Raw genomic sequence first — 17829 nt, forward strand, 5'->3', positions numbered from 1 at the left:
CTGTGGGACTTGGTAAATCCGCTTTTTGGGACTCGGTACCTAGGCTTCGTAACGCGACAAAACTGCTAAGTCATGTCGTCATTGCTGGTAGGCCCGGCACCCAGGCTGCCGGGTTTGGAAAGGCACTAGGGACCGATAGAAACCAGAATCCCCTCAACATGGTGATGAGAGCACCTGATGCTTTCTGGTTCTTAGCATGAGATAAAACCACACCCATCGCCCTGGCAGCCGTTCAACTCTCGTACGATTTTACCAGCTTTTGCCACTGCGCTAGTGATACTAGCATAACTCCTCAAGACTCCACCATCCCCGCTATCAACATCTGCTGGGCCCTCCTACCTTCGTGCCAGTCTCATAGCAAGGTAGACCGACCGCCCATTAGAAAGCCGAGACAAACCCGGAGTGCCACGTGCAATCCCACTGAGCAAATCAACGCTTGCCCGCAGTAGGTAAGAGAAGCCTGAGCTTATTCGACCACAGGCCAGAATGCCTTCTCAGCAGCCACTAATTCCGTCCACACCTTTTGCGCTCTCTGGACGAGAGATTCCTTGGCATCCTCGCCCAGAACAGTCACTACCTCGGATACTGCGTTATCAATAACACCAGAGAGTTGCTGGACAAAAGCCGCGAACTCGCTATTGCTCCAATTTGGGATAAGTTCCTTCCTCAATGCACCACCGTCTGCATCGCCCGCTCCAGCACCAGCCTCCCCGGCTTGCTTGGACTTAGCCCATGTCCAGGCATCAGAGTAGGTAATCTCCGTGCCCCAAAAAAGAACCGCAGCCTCAATCCAGGGGAGAGGCAGGTTCCTATCGACGCTCGCGGCGGGGTGCAACGAGCCAAAGAGCTTCTCGAACATGACGAGCCCGGGAAGCTTCGCGGTGCCGGGGACCCGCTGGACCTGCCTCCCGCCCTCGGTGGTAGTCATGGTCTCCAGGTCGATGGATAGGCCATACTTATGGGCGACATCGATGAACAGGCGCTCCTCCCTTCGCAGGGCCGTCAGCGTGGAGAAGAGCCAATCGACGAACCGCGTCTCGGGCGCTGCCTCGGCTGCGGGCTCTGGGGTTGTCTGCGGTAGGTCCACGATAGAGAGCGTACGTCCTACTGCCTTGATGTAGGCGTGCAGGTAAAGGCGGTCGTTGGCGAGCCACTTGCCCAAGGTCTGCTTGTCGAGACGCCCCTCACCAGCGGCTGTGAGGAAAGGGGCCTCGGTTGCGGCTTTGTACCCTGGCGGATCAACGCCAAGGAGGTGGGTTGTAAGCGAAAAAGAAGAACTTGCCATTTTCTTGGACGTGTGTAGAGTTTGACTGGATTCGTGATGCCGTTGATAGAGGAAGACATCAAAAGAGCGCACGTGGTGTTGACCTCAAGCTCAGGGTGACGTAGTGCTTTTCAGCTGTACACACACCCGAACCCTATGTATTGTGTTGTATGTGGGTATCTCCCCTCTCTGCACGAGACACTTGCAGCCATGCCTCCAGATCCCGCGAAGGGAGATCAACTCATCTGAGACCAATGGCCAGACCTGAGACTTTGACGAGCTTGTCGTGACTAGAGTCTCCCTGCGTTCGTGGGGGACCAAATGTGACCATGCCAACTTCGCTGCCGAGCCGATCCCGTCCCCTCCCTGATCAATGTCTGCGTCCTGAGACTCGAGTTCAGGTCCTCTGAGGGATCCCGACGCTCTTCAGATTCGTCTCATCCACCTGCTGCCCTCGCACCGTCTTGACCAAACCATCCAACCAGTCTTGGTGTCCTAGCAGCATCTTGTTTGGCACTGCTCCTGCCCACTCCTGGAAAATCGACCCAATTTGGCTCTCCTGCGTCGAGATCCTCACCCTGCCGCCTTCCAAGTCCTCCACCAGCCAAGCGTGATAGATGGCAGCCCCATCCCCCGCATCAGCGCTCCACGCAAGCCTTCCCGCTGTGCCGCTCCCTGGCGTCACGGACTCCTCTACAGTGCAGGTCAACGGCGGGAAGCCGAAGGTGGCGAACTTGAAGATGTCGCCTTTCTTGAGCATGGGTCCCGACTCGGGCACGGTGATTTGACCGCAGTTCAGGTAGTAGGACTCCCACTTTGTGCTATCGTCCAGCAGCGCCCAGATCTGTGCGGCTGTGATCCCCTTGGCGATGACCTCATTGGACACATAGTTGTCCGTCTCGCCTGGGGTGAATTTGGCTGGCCAGATGATCGCCGACTGGGTAGCCATGGTGAGCTCGCGGTGGAAGATGTCTTGGCAAAGATGAGAAAACGAATATGTCCAAAGAGTGCGGTGACTTGATTACTGTAGTTAGCTAGGCAGGCTGAATCCTGATGTCAACTGCCTAGTGATACTTATATGTCTAGTATTCCCAAGCTTACGAATCCTCTGTCCAAAATCTGTGACATTGGCGGGGTCTTTGATTACTGTACAAGGACGGGGAAACTAGTCCAACCGTCCTTACTTAAGTACCGCATATTGGAATAGTCGACTAACTTGAGCTACAAATCACCTGGGCAGCGGGTCTGCTCGATAATACAGATGTGGACAGATATGGGCACAATTGTAATTTAGAGACACAGACATTTCGTGCGTATGCTCTTGCTTCGCTCGTCACAAGGCAAACAAAGAGCTTTGAACGTAAGAAATGTCCAACATCGCAGCACCACCGGAATCAGATAGAATCGTGGTCTTAGTATGCCTTGTGCCTATGGCCGCCACATTTCCAAACAGATATGACTTCTGTTCTACACAGCCCTCGCAAGTCAGATTTATCACAACAAATCCTGGGCGGAATTGCTGCGTGCTCAGTAGATTCTGAATTTGCAGCCTGGGAATGGCCTGCAACACTGCATTTTACCGCCTGAAAACGCTCAGGTCATGATTTATCTACACACCGTCGGGCTCCCAACTTGGGCTCAACTTATCTCACAGTGTGGGAGAATTCAAAGGTCGGGTGGACGCGCAAGGGGGAGGGGAGGAAGGGGAAGGGGAACGTGAGCGCAAATTTGGCAAGGAATCACCTCGTCTCCCTGCTCGCAGACATCTTATGGGCATTTATTCGCCAACTGCTTGTCATTCCACGTATGGCTGCAGGGCGCCATGCCAGCACAAGGTTGCTGTGCGCCGGTACTCGTACTGCTGAACGCGGCCACAATGCAGCTTCACCCATAGGATGCAGGGAGTTCTAAAAAAAAAAATACACCGGTTGAGAGTTGTTGATTGTGAGAAGAAATGGGAATCCCCTTGATTTTCTGGAGGTTGCTTGTCCACTTTGCCAGGAGTCGACCTCGGAGGTCCGAGGTTCATCGCCGAGGCTCGGATGTAAGATCATGTCAGCATTCTCCTGGTCTCGGGAGCGACGTTCAGTGCAGGATGCGAGATCCGACGCTAGCGGCCTGGAGGCGCGGCAGAGACAAGAAGAGGTTTCCTCTGAGGCTTCGGGGATACGACCATGGAATCGACTTTGTGTCTGCGAGTCTGCAACGCCACAGGGCTTCTAGTGATTATGTGTGACGAGTTTGCTCGGTGTTTCGAGCTCCAAAAGAAAAGGCGTGCCATGACCATCAAGATGAATTTGTATTTAAGGAGACCTCTGCTCAAGCAAGCGGCAAGCCCATCATGTTCATCGATCAGATTCTTGAAACCTCATGAACTCCATGACCAGCCTCACTTCTAACTTGCAAAATATCGAGGCCTGCCAAAACAGCCCGGATACCACCACCAGTGCCACGGGCAGAGACGGCGAGATTTCGACGACAAGTCTTCCAAAAGGTCAATGGAAGCCATACAAGCCATGGCCTCTTACTTCAGAGCGCGCCCTCTCCTCACAACTAGCGCGGCCCTCTTCCTTGGGGGTGTAGTCATCGCCTACCGTGACTATCGCGCATATATAGCCCTTGGCCCTCACGGCCTCCCCGATACTTTCTCGGGTTGGTATACACAGCTCCGCATGTCTCTTAAGTCACGGAAGGACACCACAATCCCAGCCCCATACGATCTGGAGACTGTCGCAGGCCCGCATGATAGGGAGAGCTTCCTGCCCAAGACGGCCGCGGGCGGGCTGAGCTGGCGCCCCGGAAACAAAGCGCCCCAGATCCCTGGTTTTGTCGCGCCCCAGAGGCAGATCAGCGATATCGCGAGTACCGAGATGAAGAAGGCCATGTTTGTGTACCTAGACGCGCTTGTTGCCGCGAATGACAAGGCCTTGCAGACACAAACGAGTGTCTTGGAGGGCCCAGTCCCAGCAATGGGGTTAAGTGCGGAAGTGAAAGAGCGTGACCGGCCGGAAGTCCTACGGAGCACCAGAGGTGAAATGTGTCACATCCACCCGCCGGATGGGAGTACGCACTTGGTCATGAGCCTAAAAGACCAGAAGAGGATAATTGAGCTGGGCTGGGGCAGACGCCACAGGCTGAGCGGTGGCGGAAGGCTCCCATGGAATTATACATTTATATATGCGCCGCGCAATGATGAAGAGCTGGCAGTATGGAAAACCATTGTCCAAGCTGGTGCAACCTTTTGTTGTGCCAGCTTTGCTCGGATCCAGGCTGCTGGAGTGGATGGGTGAGCAGCCCCCGAGAAGTGTGGATGTAATCAGAGCAAAGGGTTTTGGATCCAAGGGAAGGATCAGCTCTGAACAGGCCTTGGGCAACTGCTGTTGGGTCATGTTTGTTGGTGTGAAGAAGAACCCATATCACAGAACAGAAGTTTGTAAAGCCCTTTGGGTTGTCTTTCTAGTCTTTGCTGCTTGGTCAGACATAGATTGGCATCTGAGTCTCTTCTTGGTCTCTACTTGCGACTTTTGCACTTCTGCTGATATATAGAGCCTTCGAAGTGATTCATAGCGGCCATATTGCTCAAATATGGCCAGGACCAGCTAAGAAAGCTCTCCCGGTTGTGGCTGCAGGGAATCAATACGGTGGCCGAGGGGTGTCGTGCAGGGTGTGCAGCTGGCTGTTGGCGATGTGATTCTGGCAGAGTCTGGCAGAGTCTGGCAGCGTGGAGGGTTGTAATGCGCCAAGCGAGCTTTGCATTTGGAAGCAGAGCAGTAAAGAAGCTTATTCCTTCCGCGTTAGCAAGGACGGAGTTGTAGATATTCGAAGTCTCGACAGAGGTAGTCAGAAGAATGGCAAAGCACACATCAGCCAGTATCGTGGCTCATGCAAGATTCGCAAATAGGCAGATGGTTGGGCAAGAGGTTTATTATCGGAGTTCCAGACACGGCACCTTGGTATTTGTATTCGTGCAGGGGCACGCTCACATGCTGGCGCCCAGAGTGGCGGAAGCAAGCTGTTTACCTAGTCGGGATGACAACATGTAGATCTGGCACGGATTGCAAAAGACGGTGGGATGCAGGGAGATAGGTTGGAGGGGAGGGTCTCTTGGAAGGCCATTGGAAGCAGGACATTGAGGCTCCCTATCCATCAGTTTCGAATTGAGGAGCAAGAAAAGGAGACAACCATGGGAGTTTCAATCAAGGTGAGAGAGCTCGGTGGTGGTCGGGCTGGCTGACTCATCCAGCTCAAGGCCCCATCCCCCTGCTGGGCCTGGTTCCACCTGCGGCTTCCTGGATGCCTGCACCCAAACTGACGGTGACGAAGCAAGCGGGAGCTCGCTCGAGGTGGGAGAGCTTGTCAGGATACCCACACCCCATGCCTCTGTCCCAGCTGTACCATGCCCACGCCATACCCCGTGCGTTGTCCATGAATTGATCGAGTGTTTAATTGATTAATTGATCAACTGCGAGGGTGCTGCAGGAGTTTCTGGCCTTGCACTGTCCCATACGTCCATTTCTTCCAGACTATTTCCAACTGTCCCGGCTTCCCGCGCCCTGCTCCGTGCTTACCTCCAACACTCGTCTCCTTCTCGCCCCGTCTGCCACCCTTCCACGCGGCCGACTGCGACAGCCACGGCGACAGCGACAGCGATCACGGCCCAGAGTGCGCTTCCGAACCGCGCCCGGCCCTGCCCCGAGACGGAACTATTGCGCCCACCCAGTACGGCGAGGCCGCCATAGGGTGGATTGGTGGACGATATCTCGAGCAGAAGAAGCAATCAATCCGCAAGATCAGGAGCCTGTCCGACGCCATGGCTGCCCCCGCCCCGCCCGAGGACCAGGTCCGCCTGCTCAGCGATGCCCTCGAGGCAGTGCGCCATCAGACCGGCCTGATGCGCAAGTGCTTGGACATGCCTGGCAAGCTCATGGACGCCCTCAAGTGCTGGTACGTCGCGTCACAAGCCCTCTCCCCTTCCGCATACTCTCCCGCCGCCGGGTCGCTATCGTGAGCTTCGCTCAGGCGGGCGGACGGCCCAGCCCCTCGCACTCGCACTGACGCGCTTCTGCCCATCCAGTTCCACCCTCGTCTCCGAGCTGCGAACATCCAGTCTCGGCCCCAAGCAGTACTACGAGCTCTACATGGCCGTCTTCGATGCCCTCCGTTACCTCTCCGTCCATCTCCGGGAAAACCACCCCGTGAACCACCTCGCCGATCTTTACGAGCTCGTCCAATACGCCGGCAACATCGTGCCTCGGCTCTACCTCATGATCACCGTTGGCACTGCCTACATGTCCATCGAAGGGGCACCGGTCAAGGAGCTGATGAAGGACATGATGGACATGAGCAGAGGCGTCCAACATCCCATAAGAGGTCTATTCCTGAGGTACTACTTATCTGGCCAGGCTAGGGACTACCTGCCATCAGGGGAAGGAGATGGCCCTGAAGGCAACCTACAAGACTCGATCAACTTCATCCTTACAAACTTTGTTGAGATGAACAAGTTGTGGGTGCGCTTGCAGCATCAAGGCCACTCCAGGGAGCGTGACTTGCGGACGCAGGAGCGCAAAGAGCTCCAGCTGCTCGTCGGCAGCAACATCGTGCGCCTGAGCCAACTGGTGGATCTAGAAGCCTACAAGAACGGGATCCTCGGTCCTCTCCTGGAGCAGGTCGTACAATGCCGTGACGTGCTCGCTCAGGAGTACCTGCTCGAAGTGATTACGCAGGTCTTCCCAGACGAGTACCACCTCCACACTCTCGACCAGTTCCTCGCAGCCGTCTCACGCCTGAACCCACACGTCAATGTCAAGGCCATCGTCATTGGTCTGATGGACAGGCTGTCGGACTATGCAGAACGAGAGGCACAGGACGAGACCACGGACGACAGGGCGAAAATCGAGCAGGAAGCCTTGGTGCAACTCTTGGAAAAGGCTCAGCTTGGATACGAGGAACCACAGCCTGTGCAGCAGCCCCCTGACAAGCCCGAGCAACCAGCAGCAGGCGAGAACGGCGACAGTCACGGGGACGAGGCTGCTTCAGCGACCGAGACTGTCGCTGGAGAATCAGAGCCTGCGGCCTCAGTAGCAGAGACCGACGCCACAGCTGTGAACGGAGAGGAGCCAGGATCACCGGTGAAGCATCGCGGCATCCCAGAAAATGTTGCACTCTACGACATCTTCTTCGGGCAGGTACAACACCTCGTTGAGGCCCAACGCCTGCCTATACAGGATACCATCGCGCTGCTGGTCTCGCTCACAAATCTTGCCCTCAACATCTACCCCGAACGACTAGACTACGTTGATCAGGTCCTGGACTACGCCAACGCAAAAGTACACGAGCACGCCAATAGCGCCGACCTCCACTCTCCTGTCGCCCAACAAAGCCTGCTCGCTCTACTCCAGGCACCGCTGAAACGATATGTCTCCATCTTCACCGCCTTATCTCTGCCTTTCTACGTGCCGCTCTTTCAATCCCAGACATATCCTACCAGGCGTGCGGTTGCTGGTGAAGTCGCGCGCACCCTCCTCAAGAATCATACCCCCAATATCCACGACCGCGCACCTGGAGAATGTGCTCGGGGTGCTTGCTGTCTTGATCAAAGAAGGCTCTCAGTCCCAGGGCTACCCAGGCGTTTCATCAGCGCGCGCCCGCGCCATGGAGACGGACGAGACTATGGAGGAGCAAGGCTGGCTGGCTCGGCTGGTACATCTGCTCCAGGGCGAGGACAATGACACCCAGTTCAAGTTGCTGCAAATGACGCGCAAGGCATACGCAGAAGGCAACGAGCGCATCCGCACCACAACACCGCCTCTCATCACCGCAGGCATGAAGCTGGCCCGGCGCTACAAGAAACGCGAACACTACGAAGACAACTGGTCCACCCAGTCGTCGGCGCTGTACAAGTTCATGCATTCCGCCCTCTCCCAACTTTATACCCGTGTCAACGGTGCTGGTGCCTCGGAGCTTGCCCTGCGCCTGTTTTGCGCTTGCGGGCAGACGGCCGACCAGACAGGTCATGAGGAGGTGGCGTATGAGTTCTTCGCGCAGGCTTTCACTGTCTATGAGGAGGCAGTTAGTGACTCCAAAGCACAGTTCCAGGCCGTGTGCGTGATCTCTAGTGCCTTGCACACCACGCGCAACTTCGGAAAGGAGAATTACGATACACTCATCACCAAGTGTGCTCAACACGCCAGCAAATTGTTGAGAAAGCCGGATCAGTGTCGTGCGGTGTATCTGGCAAGCCACCTTTGGTGGGCCACGCCGATCCCTGGAAATGGCGAGGAGGATGGAAAGGATGTAAGTTCTTCCCGCAGCGCCGATTGTAAAGACAAAGCGCTGACTTGGTTGTAGCTCTACCGTGACGGCAAGCGGGTTTTAGAGTGCCTGCAACGTGCACTCCGTGTCGCCGACTCGTGCATGGAGACGGCCACTTCCATCGAGCTCTTTGTTGAGATCCTCGACAGATATGTCTACTACTTTGACCAACATAATGAGTCGGTAAGTTGGCAACGCAACGCCGCCTCACTCGTACCTGGATGGTTTCGAGCGATGACATTTGTTGACTCAATCCACCAGGTTACCACCAAATATCTGAACGGGCTGATCGAGCTCATCCACTCGAACCTCGCAGGTAATCAACAAGATTCCGCGTCGATCGAGAACAGCAAGAAGCATTTCTTCCACACGCTCGAAATTATCAAGAGCAAGGAGTACGAGGGGGTGGTTCTGACTCCAAAATAAACGGATCGTCAGGAGGCGGCCTGAAAGCCGAAGGAGGGAGGAAATGAGAAGATTCAAATGTCTTTATCACAAGTACTAGCCTGCCCCCAAAGTTTCCCGCATGGCAGGATGATATCAGTAGCGAAAGCAGTTACGTTTAATGACCTGCTTGTAAATATACACAACTTAAATCGTCCCCAATGACGACCAGTGATTAGTTTGCCCTCTCAATGTGTGAAGCTGCTGGTGCGAAGGGCTACGAGGCATCGCCCACACGACAACGAAGTGCAGCGAGGCATTGAACCGTCCTGCTCCCAAGCACGTTAAGGTTCGCGTAGCTAGGCGAGCTCGCTCGCACGATGGCTCAGGAAGCAACCACGAAATGCCAGTGGGGATAATATTCAGGAAATAGTGGCCCTCGGTAAATACCGATCCGGAATGACGTGTGTAAAACCAACGAAATCAGAGAGCCACTGGGGGAACTGAGCCTCCCATATATAGAAGACAAACAAATGAACCCGCCTAGTAACGCCATGCCATGCCATGCCATGCCTGCCTGCCTGTCCGCCTGTTTACTGCCCTTGCTTTTCGACCGCGTAAATGAGCAAGCGGGTAAGATGGCCACTGTCACATCTCGACGACCAGGTATGTATATAACCCTGGCTCTTTTCTCCCCATATCGACTAAGACCAGTCCTTCAGCGAGGCGGCAGCATCCGTGATGATGCGGGCTGTCTTCTCAACGGTCAGGTTGGCCAGCGTCCAGTTGCCGCTCTCGACGACGTCGCGGATGGCGGGGAAGAAGGCCTCGTCGTAGCCGGACCAGAGTTGCGGGCCGAAGACAACGTGTCGGAATTGTGTCCGGTTGGGAATCTGTTTATTCAATAAGGGGTCAGTCCAGGAAAGCTCCGTTGGGTGTGGGCAATCGCGAAAGGCGGATGGTGTCAGTAAAACAACAAAGAGAAGGGCAACATACACCACCGTCGATGGCCAGATCCAGAAGGTCGGTTTCAAAATTGGCCATGTGGTCATTATATTCCGTCCTCTTCTGGCCCAGACCGATCGGCTCCCATCCGTTCGCCGCCAGGACACTGTTCTGCCAGACCTGCTCCCAGTTCTGGAAACTTCCAACAGCGTCGATAGTGTCTAGTACTGCCTTCTTGAGGACGTTCATGTCGAGTAGTCCCTTTGCGTCTTGGTTGGCAGCCTTCTTCTCCGCCCAGTCAGACAGTTCGTTAGTCCACTTGTACAGCGCGTTGGCGTACGCCGCCATGTCGAACGGAAGGACTGGCCTATCACACAGTTCCAGGATGACAAGCCCCATGAGCTCAGCCAGCATGCCGTGGTACACAAAGTCTGGGTCACCGACACGGTCCATCCAGTCGAAGTTGTCGTAGCTAGAGTGGTAGGGGTGGCTCGGCAGGCCATCGGACTCCTGGAAGTACAGGTCCAGAGACGAGGTCCCGGCAATATCTTGGAATGCGACATAATCACTCCCCGCTCCAAGACCTTCCAGCTCGCCACTGCGGCGGTCCCACAGCTCCCGGAGCGTGGTGTTGTAATTCGGGTCGTATATGCGGTCGATGACGCGGTATATGATCTTTTGGAAGACAGGGCTGCCGGAGGCATGGAATTCGTCGCCCCCAATGGGTGTATCGACGTTGATGTAAACGTATCCGTCTTTGCGCAAACCGTCGAGACTTTTCTCAACGAATTCGGTGGAGCCAATCAAGTTGTATTCCTCGGCGTCCCATGACATGAACTCGATTGTACGCAGTGGTCGCCAGCCGCGATCAAGGAGGTCGCCAAAAATGCGAGCTAACTCCATCATGACTGCTGTGCCGGAGCCAGGGTCCGTGGCGCCGTAGGACCAAGCGTCACGGTGGTTGCCGATTATGATGGACTTCTCGGGCTGCTCAATGCCCACGATGCGGCCGTAGACATTCCAGATTGGTTGGTCGATGCGCTCATCTTGCTCGTTCTTCAGGCGCACAACCGGTCCGGACAGGTTGCCTGTCCACCATTCGCCGATATCTGGGACTCCGCCCTTCCACTCATCTGGGGCCGGCTGACCGAACCCTTTGATATGTTGCAGCAGCACCTGAGCATCGCGCCACGCCAGAGGCAAGCTCGGGATGTTCACCAATCCCGAAGATTCCTCAGGCTTCAATCGCGGCAGGCCCTGCTTGCTCTCCCAACCAGGGGTCAAGACATCACCAACAACCCAGCTCATCAGGCTGACGCCGCCGCGCTGCACGCCGTCCGCAGGCATGAAGCGTCCGTCAGGGGCGACGTCGCCCCGCAGGAAGCCGTCATCTCGGGGGTCGCTGTAGATGATGCATCCGGCGAAGCCAGCCAGCTCCGCGGCCTTGATTTTGAGCGCACGATCACCTTGTGTCCCGTAGTATTTTACCAATGCAATCGCTCCCTTTGTCTGGATCCCGCTGTCGGACAGCTTCTTGAAGTCCTCCCTCGAGCCGTAGTTTGCGTAGATTAGTGGTCCCTGGACGGTTCCCGATTTCGAATGTCCGTGGAAGGTGTATGTCTGGTGGCCAGCAGTTTCGCCACCCGTGTCCCCTTCTTCCAGCTTTGCGGCCCATACAGGTTTGTTGTCGGCGTCGAGAATTTCTACTGCTCTTCCGTCCGCTGTCGGGTAGTTTAGGTATACGTAGTACTCGTCGACCGTCACATCCTCCAGCCCGTACTGGACGAACATGTTCTTGGTGTCCATTGCCAGCGCGAAGTCGCCTTCAGACCCGGCAACATGTGCGTACGAGGTGAAGTGCTTCAGGTTCTCCCGTATTTGCGTTCGGTCGACACTGCTCTGGACATGTATGCGGACGCTTTCGGGATCGAACATCTGGCCGCCGCCCAGGCGCCGGGTCATATTGGAGAAGAGATCGCTCATGAACAAGAGCCAGAGGAAGCCCATGACGACTAGGATGGCCAGTACACGTCCGACCAGGAGAAATGTCGCAGTTGAGTCCATGGCTGGAAAGCACCGCCGCCTCGGTGTTTCATTGTCTGTACTGCTACCATCGCTTGCCCTTTCGCCCAGCCGTATGGATGGTAATTTTGGTAATCGCCAGCGCCAAGACCACTTCCATTGGGGGAGGGATAAAGAGAAGGGTATCCGTTTTGACCATAATGATGAGCGGGTGCTTGCGCCATCGTCTATTTCCAACTCTTGCATCTCCCTGCGCACTAGATCATCCTCGACCCCAGCCTCTGACCCTGAGTCCTCATCATCAGTCTCGACTGTTGGTGGTCGGTAGCCACCCGGTCTTCGTTGCGAACGCGCTGAGCCGTTAGTGGCGCTCGACCTGCCGCGGGTGTTGGGAAGACCATCGGAGTCGTAGTCGCTATCATCATGTGCGTCGTACCGCGAAGCATCAGTGCGGTCGTAGTCGTTCTCGTCGAGGGCGGATCGGCTGTTGCCGCCGGTGGCTTCATCGTAGGTCGGGATAGGAGGGAGGGCATCGTAGCGATGATCATTTTTATTGGGGGCCATGGTTGGTAAGGGTCGTCATTAGGGAAGAGCGGGCTTGCGGTGAGTCGTTGTGTGGGTTCGTGAGAGCACCGTGGTTGAATCTATGGAGCGATTGAGGGCGACCGATCCGAACCGAGCCGGGTCGAGTCGAGTTGATGGCGGAGCCTAGGCGAAGAAAGGAGCGACGGTCTATAATAAGAGAACAGAATCTGCGATAATCACGACAAAGAGACGGCGCTCTTGGGTAGTGCTGATGTCGGCTTCATCGAGGTAAGTGTGGAGGAAGGATTGGCTTGGTCCTATGCGGCCATGATGGTTGTAAGAAGGCCTGTCGGTGTCAGGAGGGCGAGGCCAAGGAGACGAGACGAGACCTGTTGCGTTGCGGGCGATGATACGGTAATCCCGTACTCCGTAATCAGACGTATGCCACAGTCACTCCTGGACCACCGTACTGTGCCGACAGCCCGAAGCTGGGCCCCGCTGACTCAGCAGACCCGGCAGCGACAACTTCCACCAAAAGATCCACCCCCGCGCATGCCATAATGTTACAGTTAGTCGTACAGCCAGTGCCATGAAGTTGTCTCAAGCTTAGATGGGAGTGGGACGCTGTATATCAACGATTCTGGTGTCCTCGGTGTCTTCATTTCCTGAGAAGACAGCAGACCCTACCTCCATCTCCAGGAAAATGCGCGCTAGATGCCTCATTTGTTCTGCTCTTCGGACATCGATACGCTGCATAGTTAACCTGCACGTTCGAGAGCGTGGCGTCGACACTGTCGACGTAAGAAGTTCGAAGATCTTGAAGGACCGAGACAGCTTCAGCATTGGGACAGAACCCGGGCACGTTCCTCCTCCCACACGGCGTAGATGTCTGCGGTAGGATACATCAGCTTCGCTGCTTCAAGGCATAAAACGCCATGACAGCATGGCGGAGGACGACGTGGCGCAAAGCGTCGTCTGGGAGATCATCCAGTCGCTGTTGCTGGATCGTGGCCAATCCACGGCGTATGTGGTCGTTCATGTTGACGGGAAGCTGTCTGAGGCCTGGAATCTAATCTTCCAGATAGACACCATGGGTGCCCAGCGGTACTGGTTGAAACGAGGAAATTCAAATTGGTCCTTGAGCCCGTCGCCTGCGCCGATGAAGCTGATGATATCCTCGCCGTCTCGAAACCACAGTTCGCCTGGCCGGAGGTTCAGGGCGTCGGGTAGGCAAGCGCGAGCCCAGCGCCGGGATTGGTGGCAAGCTGAGGAGAGGGCTCGAATCTGATGGGTTTCTTTGACGGTTGAGGCTTCAGGTACGAGCAGGAGCATGTTTTTATCGTCATCGTCGTCGTCGACATCGAAAAGTCCCAAATGGAGGACGCGTGGACCGCTATGGGCGCTGACAGCCGCGGCCTGCCAGGTTTGGTCCTGGATTTCCACTGGGAAATCACCGAAGAGGGTGAAAGAAGTCATGGCGTATGTCTATTTTGGCAGACGGGCTGAGTATGTCGAGACTTAATATGTTGGTGTCGTAGAGGGACGACGAGTTTGACCAAAGGTTCGAGATTGAGATTCTGTTCATTCTCGATTTTACAGGCAAGTTGGGTGGGTCGCAAACGATGGCCAAATTGAATTTCCAGTCTTCAAACACCCTAGATTCCAGCTACCATTGCTGGAAGGCTCATAGTCACGAGGGACTGCGTTTGTTCCCTTTGCTTTTCCAGTGAATGGGACGGGACTTGTACCTTGACCCTGCACCTAGGTACGTACTTGAGATCTTGACAATTTACTACACGAGAACCTCGTCGCATGTTTCAAGACGCATATTCAGCAAACGCAATTGGGGGTTCTCTTGTAACAACATTCTGGTCCATGTCAGGGTGCGCCGGCTAAGTCGATATGCCCGATTCATCATCATGGTTTCATACTTTTTTCGTGGCCCGATTCAATCCACATTCATCGTGTTGTAATTTCTTTCTTGCCAAGCTTCCGTTATCAAGTACAGTAGTACGCCACTATCGTCCCCGTCTAATTTCTGCGGCTGGACTTCGTGTTTTCTTCAATTTACAAGATCCGGCGTAGTTTCGGTGAGTGGACATTTATGCCGTTTGCTTATGCTTTTACATTGCTCTGGAGAGCTTCATCGCGAATTGAAAACACTGGAGCAGCGGGACTATTACCATGAAGAGCGCTGCAGGTACAAACTTCATTGAAGAATATACTTGTCAGCAACCATTGCAACCATACTATTATAGGAATCATGGGCCCGTACCGCGGCCTTGCTTGAGCAATATCTAACCCAAAAGTTTCCGAAGCTTGACTATCATCATGCTTGGCCGTCCAACCCCGCCCCAATTCACAGTCTAGTCGAGGTGTGAGCTCATTTAAGAGAGCATGACAGTCCGGATGAGAGCACTTAATATCTACGTTAAGGTTAGTCTGTCTAGAAACAACAAGCTAGATAAGTTGCGATATCCGTCGTCAAGAATTGAAGTCCTGGTAGTCAAGCCGATGTCAAGTGCGGTCGTGCACACTGTCCCGTAGGAAAATAGTCATAGTGCAGAGATGGAGCTCAGAATTGGGAGACCGACGTGTGAATTGAGCTGCACATTTCCAATCCCACCACCCCAGCAACAACAAAACATCGCAGCAGTAGCAGTAGCAGCAGCCCCAACACCAACCACAACCACAACCACAGCAACAGCAGCAACAACAACAATCACAACAACTACACCACCACCAGCACCACCAGCACCACCATCATCATGGCGCAAACGCGCCACACTCTCCGCGCTGCCGTGCCTGCGGCGGGGTTCCTGTGGGAGCCTCGCTCCACCATCCTCCGCAAGGTCCGTCAAGACCGCGCTGTAAGTATCATGGCCGTCTTCCTAGCATACACTAGCTTCTTCGGCCCAATGCCGTCCCTTCGTGCATTAATCACCTTTCCTTTCGACATCGTCTTCACAGAGTGTTAGTGCGTGTTTGCTAACCGACCTTCGTTTCGACAGGTCATCGCCGCCCTGCGCGACCACGGAGGTCTGGCCAACCTCCAGCGGGGCTCGGCCGGCCACGCCCGCGCCGACATAGAGCAGGCCCTCGCGGGCATGTTTGACGCGGCCCGGCGCGCCGTCGACGCCGACACCGACCTCCTGCGCGGCCGCGACGCCTTCGAGTTCGTCAGCGACCACCTTTGGCACTCTGGTGTCGTGGCGTGGGCGCGTCCGGGAGCCCTCGGGGAGGAGCGCTTCATCGACCTCTTCTTCGAGGTCTACCGTCGACGCCTCGATTGGCACGCGAACCCCCGCGAGCCCTTCGACGTAAGTGACACTCCTGAGAATACTCCAAATATTTCATATTGCTGTGCCGTGGCATACCTTGTCGGCACCCGACACTTCCACATCACGTCCATCTCCCTACTGCTCGCAATCAACCGACCACTTCCGTCCTCCCCCTTCGCTTTTCACCCAGCCATATTTTCAGACTTCCTGTCCCGTATCCCCTTCCACTACCGCGAAATATAACCGACTGAGTAATCAGACTGACATTCTCGTCCTCTCTATGTCTAGACCAGCGAGCACGGCCCGCTCGCCCACAGCGTGGACGCCTTCCACCATGTAGCTAGTGACTACTGGGGAGAGGCGGACTTCGACATGTGGGCGATGGCCCAGGCGCCTGCCGAGGAGGGCTCCGGGGCGGATGGCCATGGCGATGATCCTGCGGCGGCGGCGCCCCATACTCTGGAGACGGGCGCCTCGCACGCTCCGGGTGAGCCACACCCACAAGCTACTATTTCGGGTGGCCAGGATCAGGACAGGGACGTCAATATGGGCGAAGCGGTGGACGCTGGAGCCGTTGAGGAGGCGCGCTCAGAATTTTCACGGCTAAATTTGTACGAGGACGTTGAGATGGAGTGGTAGGGGTGGGGAGGGGGGGGCCGGGTTCCTGCGTCTGGCCCCTTTTTCTCTTCTTTTTTTCTTTCAAAGAAAAGTCCTTTTTTAATGTTTGAATTTGTAAAAATGAGAAACAAATGGCATTGACACAAACACTCTTACATTGATTGTGGCTGACCTTAAACAGCTTCGAGTACTGTCCCGAGGTCAACAAGGGACAGACATCTTGCAACACCGATTGACGGTTTGGGACCACGGCTGTGTAAGCATATCCAGGGCACATGCAACTAAGTGATAATGCCTTCCAGATACATCAGTTGTGAGGTATGAGCATGACCCCGTTTGGGTGGTTTGCAGGCAGAAATACCTCAGAGAAGGGAGCGATCGCATGCTCTGGCAGAACGAAGTTTGAAGGCGTGGTTCAAGGATGTCGTTAATACATGAGCCTTGATTGGGCAGGTCTGCTGACTCAGCAGGGAAAGCTGTCAGTATGACCTGAGGCGCACCGTCTGGGATCATCATCCCACAGGAAGGTCCCTCATCAGAAGAGAGCCACTGATCTGGGCACAAGCCAAACTCAAGCTCTCAATCAAGGACCTTCCAAATACATTGTGCATCGTAGTAGAAGCTCCGGCATTGGTGTTGAGGATGGTCGCTCACATGTGCACGCGTGAGACGCTCGCACGGTGACGATTTATGGCACGACTGAGTACGTTCAATCTGCTGTGGATTATCTAAGGATCTGAGGAAGATCTATGGCAATCTGGAACAGCTCCAACCATGGGCTGCGAATGTCAGACGTCTTCTCCAGCTAATCGTCTATCACAGCTGAATCAAACCTGGGTGCGTCACAAGCTGTTCACCTTTAGATGTGGCGTGGAAGACCTAATCTTTTTGGACTACTCTCCAGAGACATCTCAAGGAGACCAGTTTGGGGAAGTGTTGATCGTGGCAGGCGTCTCGTGCAATTGAGCTTGTGTGAGGGGCAAGCCACGGGGATTGACGCAAGACCAGGTGGGCAGCCATCTGTGCCCCGCCCTGATAAACGGTTGAAAACACATATATCTCACCATTACAAGGCAGCTTGGTGTAGCGGTCAGGGGGGCAAGTTTGTTCTCAGACGAGAAAATTGGGGAGTGGCCATTACCCGATTCTCTCGTGTGCGATACCAGGCACAGTCCGACGTCATAGTGGTTGACCGACGGCTGTGTCCTGGCTGGCGGCCATAGCTTGGGCAACTTACGGGCGGATGAAGTGGTACTGCTGCTTCCCTAGTGTCATATACGTTCCAAGAGTGTCAACAGTGCCGCATGATCAAGATGTCTTGTACAGCTTCCAGCCAGTTGAACTGGTTGGCCCGCAGGCTGGACCTGCACTTAAGAAGCATCCTCTTTTTTTTTTTTGGGACTTTTCTCTCCCGTATGACTAATAGCATTTGGTAAATCCGTACATGATCAATTGAAGGCATCGCCTTCTTGTCACTCA

The 17829-nt window shown here is 55.0% G+C and overlaps 5 protein-coding genes across 5 annotated transcripts; 2 read left to right on the plus strand and 3 right to left on the minus strand.

Moving 5' to 3' along the window:
* Positions 1 to 466: 466 nt before the first annotated feature.
* Positions 467 to 1285, minus strand: INS49_007541 (uncharacterized protein; the record flags this gene model as incomplete). Its single annotated transcript, XM_043168304.1, has 1 exon — positions 467 to 1285. The coding sequence occupies one exon, from the start codon at positions 1283 to 1285 to the stop codon at positions 467 to 469; it is 819 nt and encodes a 272-aa protein (XP_043016821.1).
* Positions 1286 to 1661: 376 nt separating this feature from the next.
* Positions 1662 to 2213, minus strand: INS49_007542 (uncharacterized protein; the record flags this gene model as incomplete). Its single annotated transcript, XM_043168305.1, has 1 exon — positions 1662 to 2213. One exon carries the CDS (start codon positions 2211 to 2213, stop codon positions 1662 to 1664), a length of 552 nt encoding a protein of 183 aa, XP_043016822.1.
* A 1567-nt stretch (positions 2214 to 3780) lies between these two features.
* On the plus strand, positions 3781 to 9001 carry INS49_007543 (uncharacterized protein; the record flags this gene model as incomplete). The annotated part of the gene is made up of 6 exons (XM_043168306.1): positions 3781 to 4550; positions 5894 to 6268; positions 6339 to 7831; positions 7902 to 8557; positions 8612 to 8758; positions 8837 to 9001. 6 exons carry the CDS (start codon positions 3781 to 3783, stop codon positions 8999 to 9001), a joined length of 3606 nt encoding a protein of 1201 aa, XP_043016823.1.
* A 662-nt stretch (positions 9002 to 9663) lies between these two features.
* Positions 9664 to 12490, minus strand: INS49_007544 (uncharacterized protein; the record flags this gene model as incomplete). Its single annotated transcript, XM_043168307.1, has 2 exons — positions 9664 to 9852; positions 9956 to 12490. The coding sequence occupies 2 exons, from the start codon at positions 12488 to 12490 to the stop codon at positions 9664 to 9666; spliced, it is 2724 nt and encodes a 907-aa protein (XP_043016824.1).
* Positions 12491 to 13394: 904 nt separating this feature from the next.
* On the plus strand, positions 13395 to 16371 carry INS49_007545 (uncharacterized protein; the record flags this gene model as incomplete). Its single annotated transcript, XM_043168308.1, has 7 exons — positions 13395 to 13474; positions 13537 to 13677; positions 13768 to 13930; positions 13990 to 14030; positions 15105 to 15321; positions 15463 to 15771; positions 16021 to 16371. 7 exons carry the CDS (start codon positions 13395 to 13397, stop codon positions 16369 to 16371), a joined length of 1302 nt encoding a protein of 433 aa, XP_043016825.1.
* Positions 16372 to 17829: the final 1458 nt, after the last annotated feature.

The sequence above is a fragment of the Diaporthe citri genome (genome assembly GCF_014595645.1).
Source record: "Diaporthe citri strain NFHF-8-4 chromosome Unknown scaffold_22, whole genome shotgun sequence".
In the NCBI taxonomy this organism is placed as follows: domain Eukaryota; kingdom Fungi; phylum Ascomycota; class Sordariomycetes; order Diaporthales; family Diaporthaceae; genus Diaporthe; species Diaporthe citri.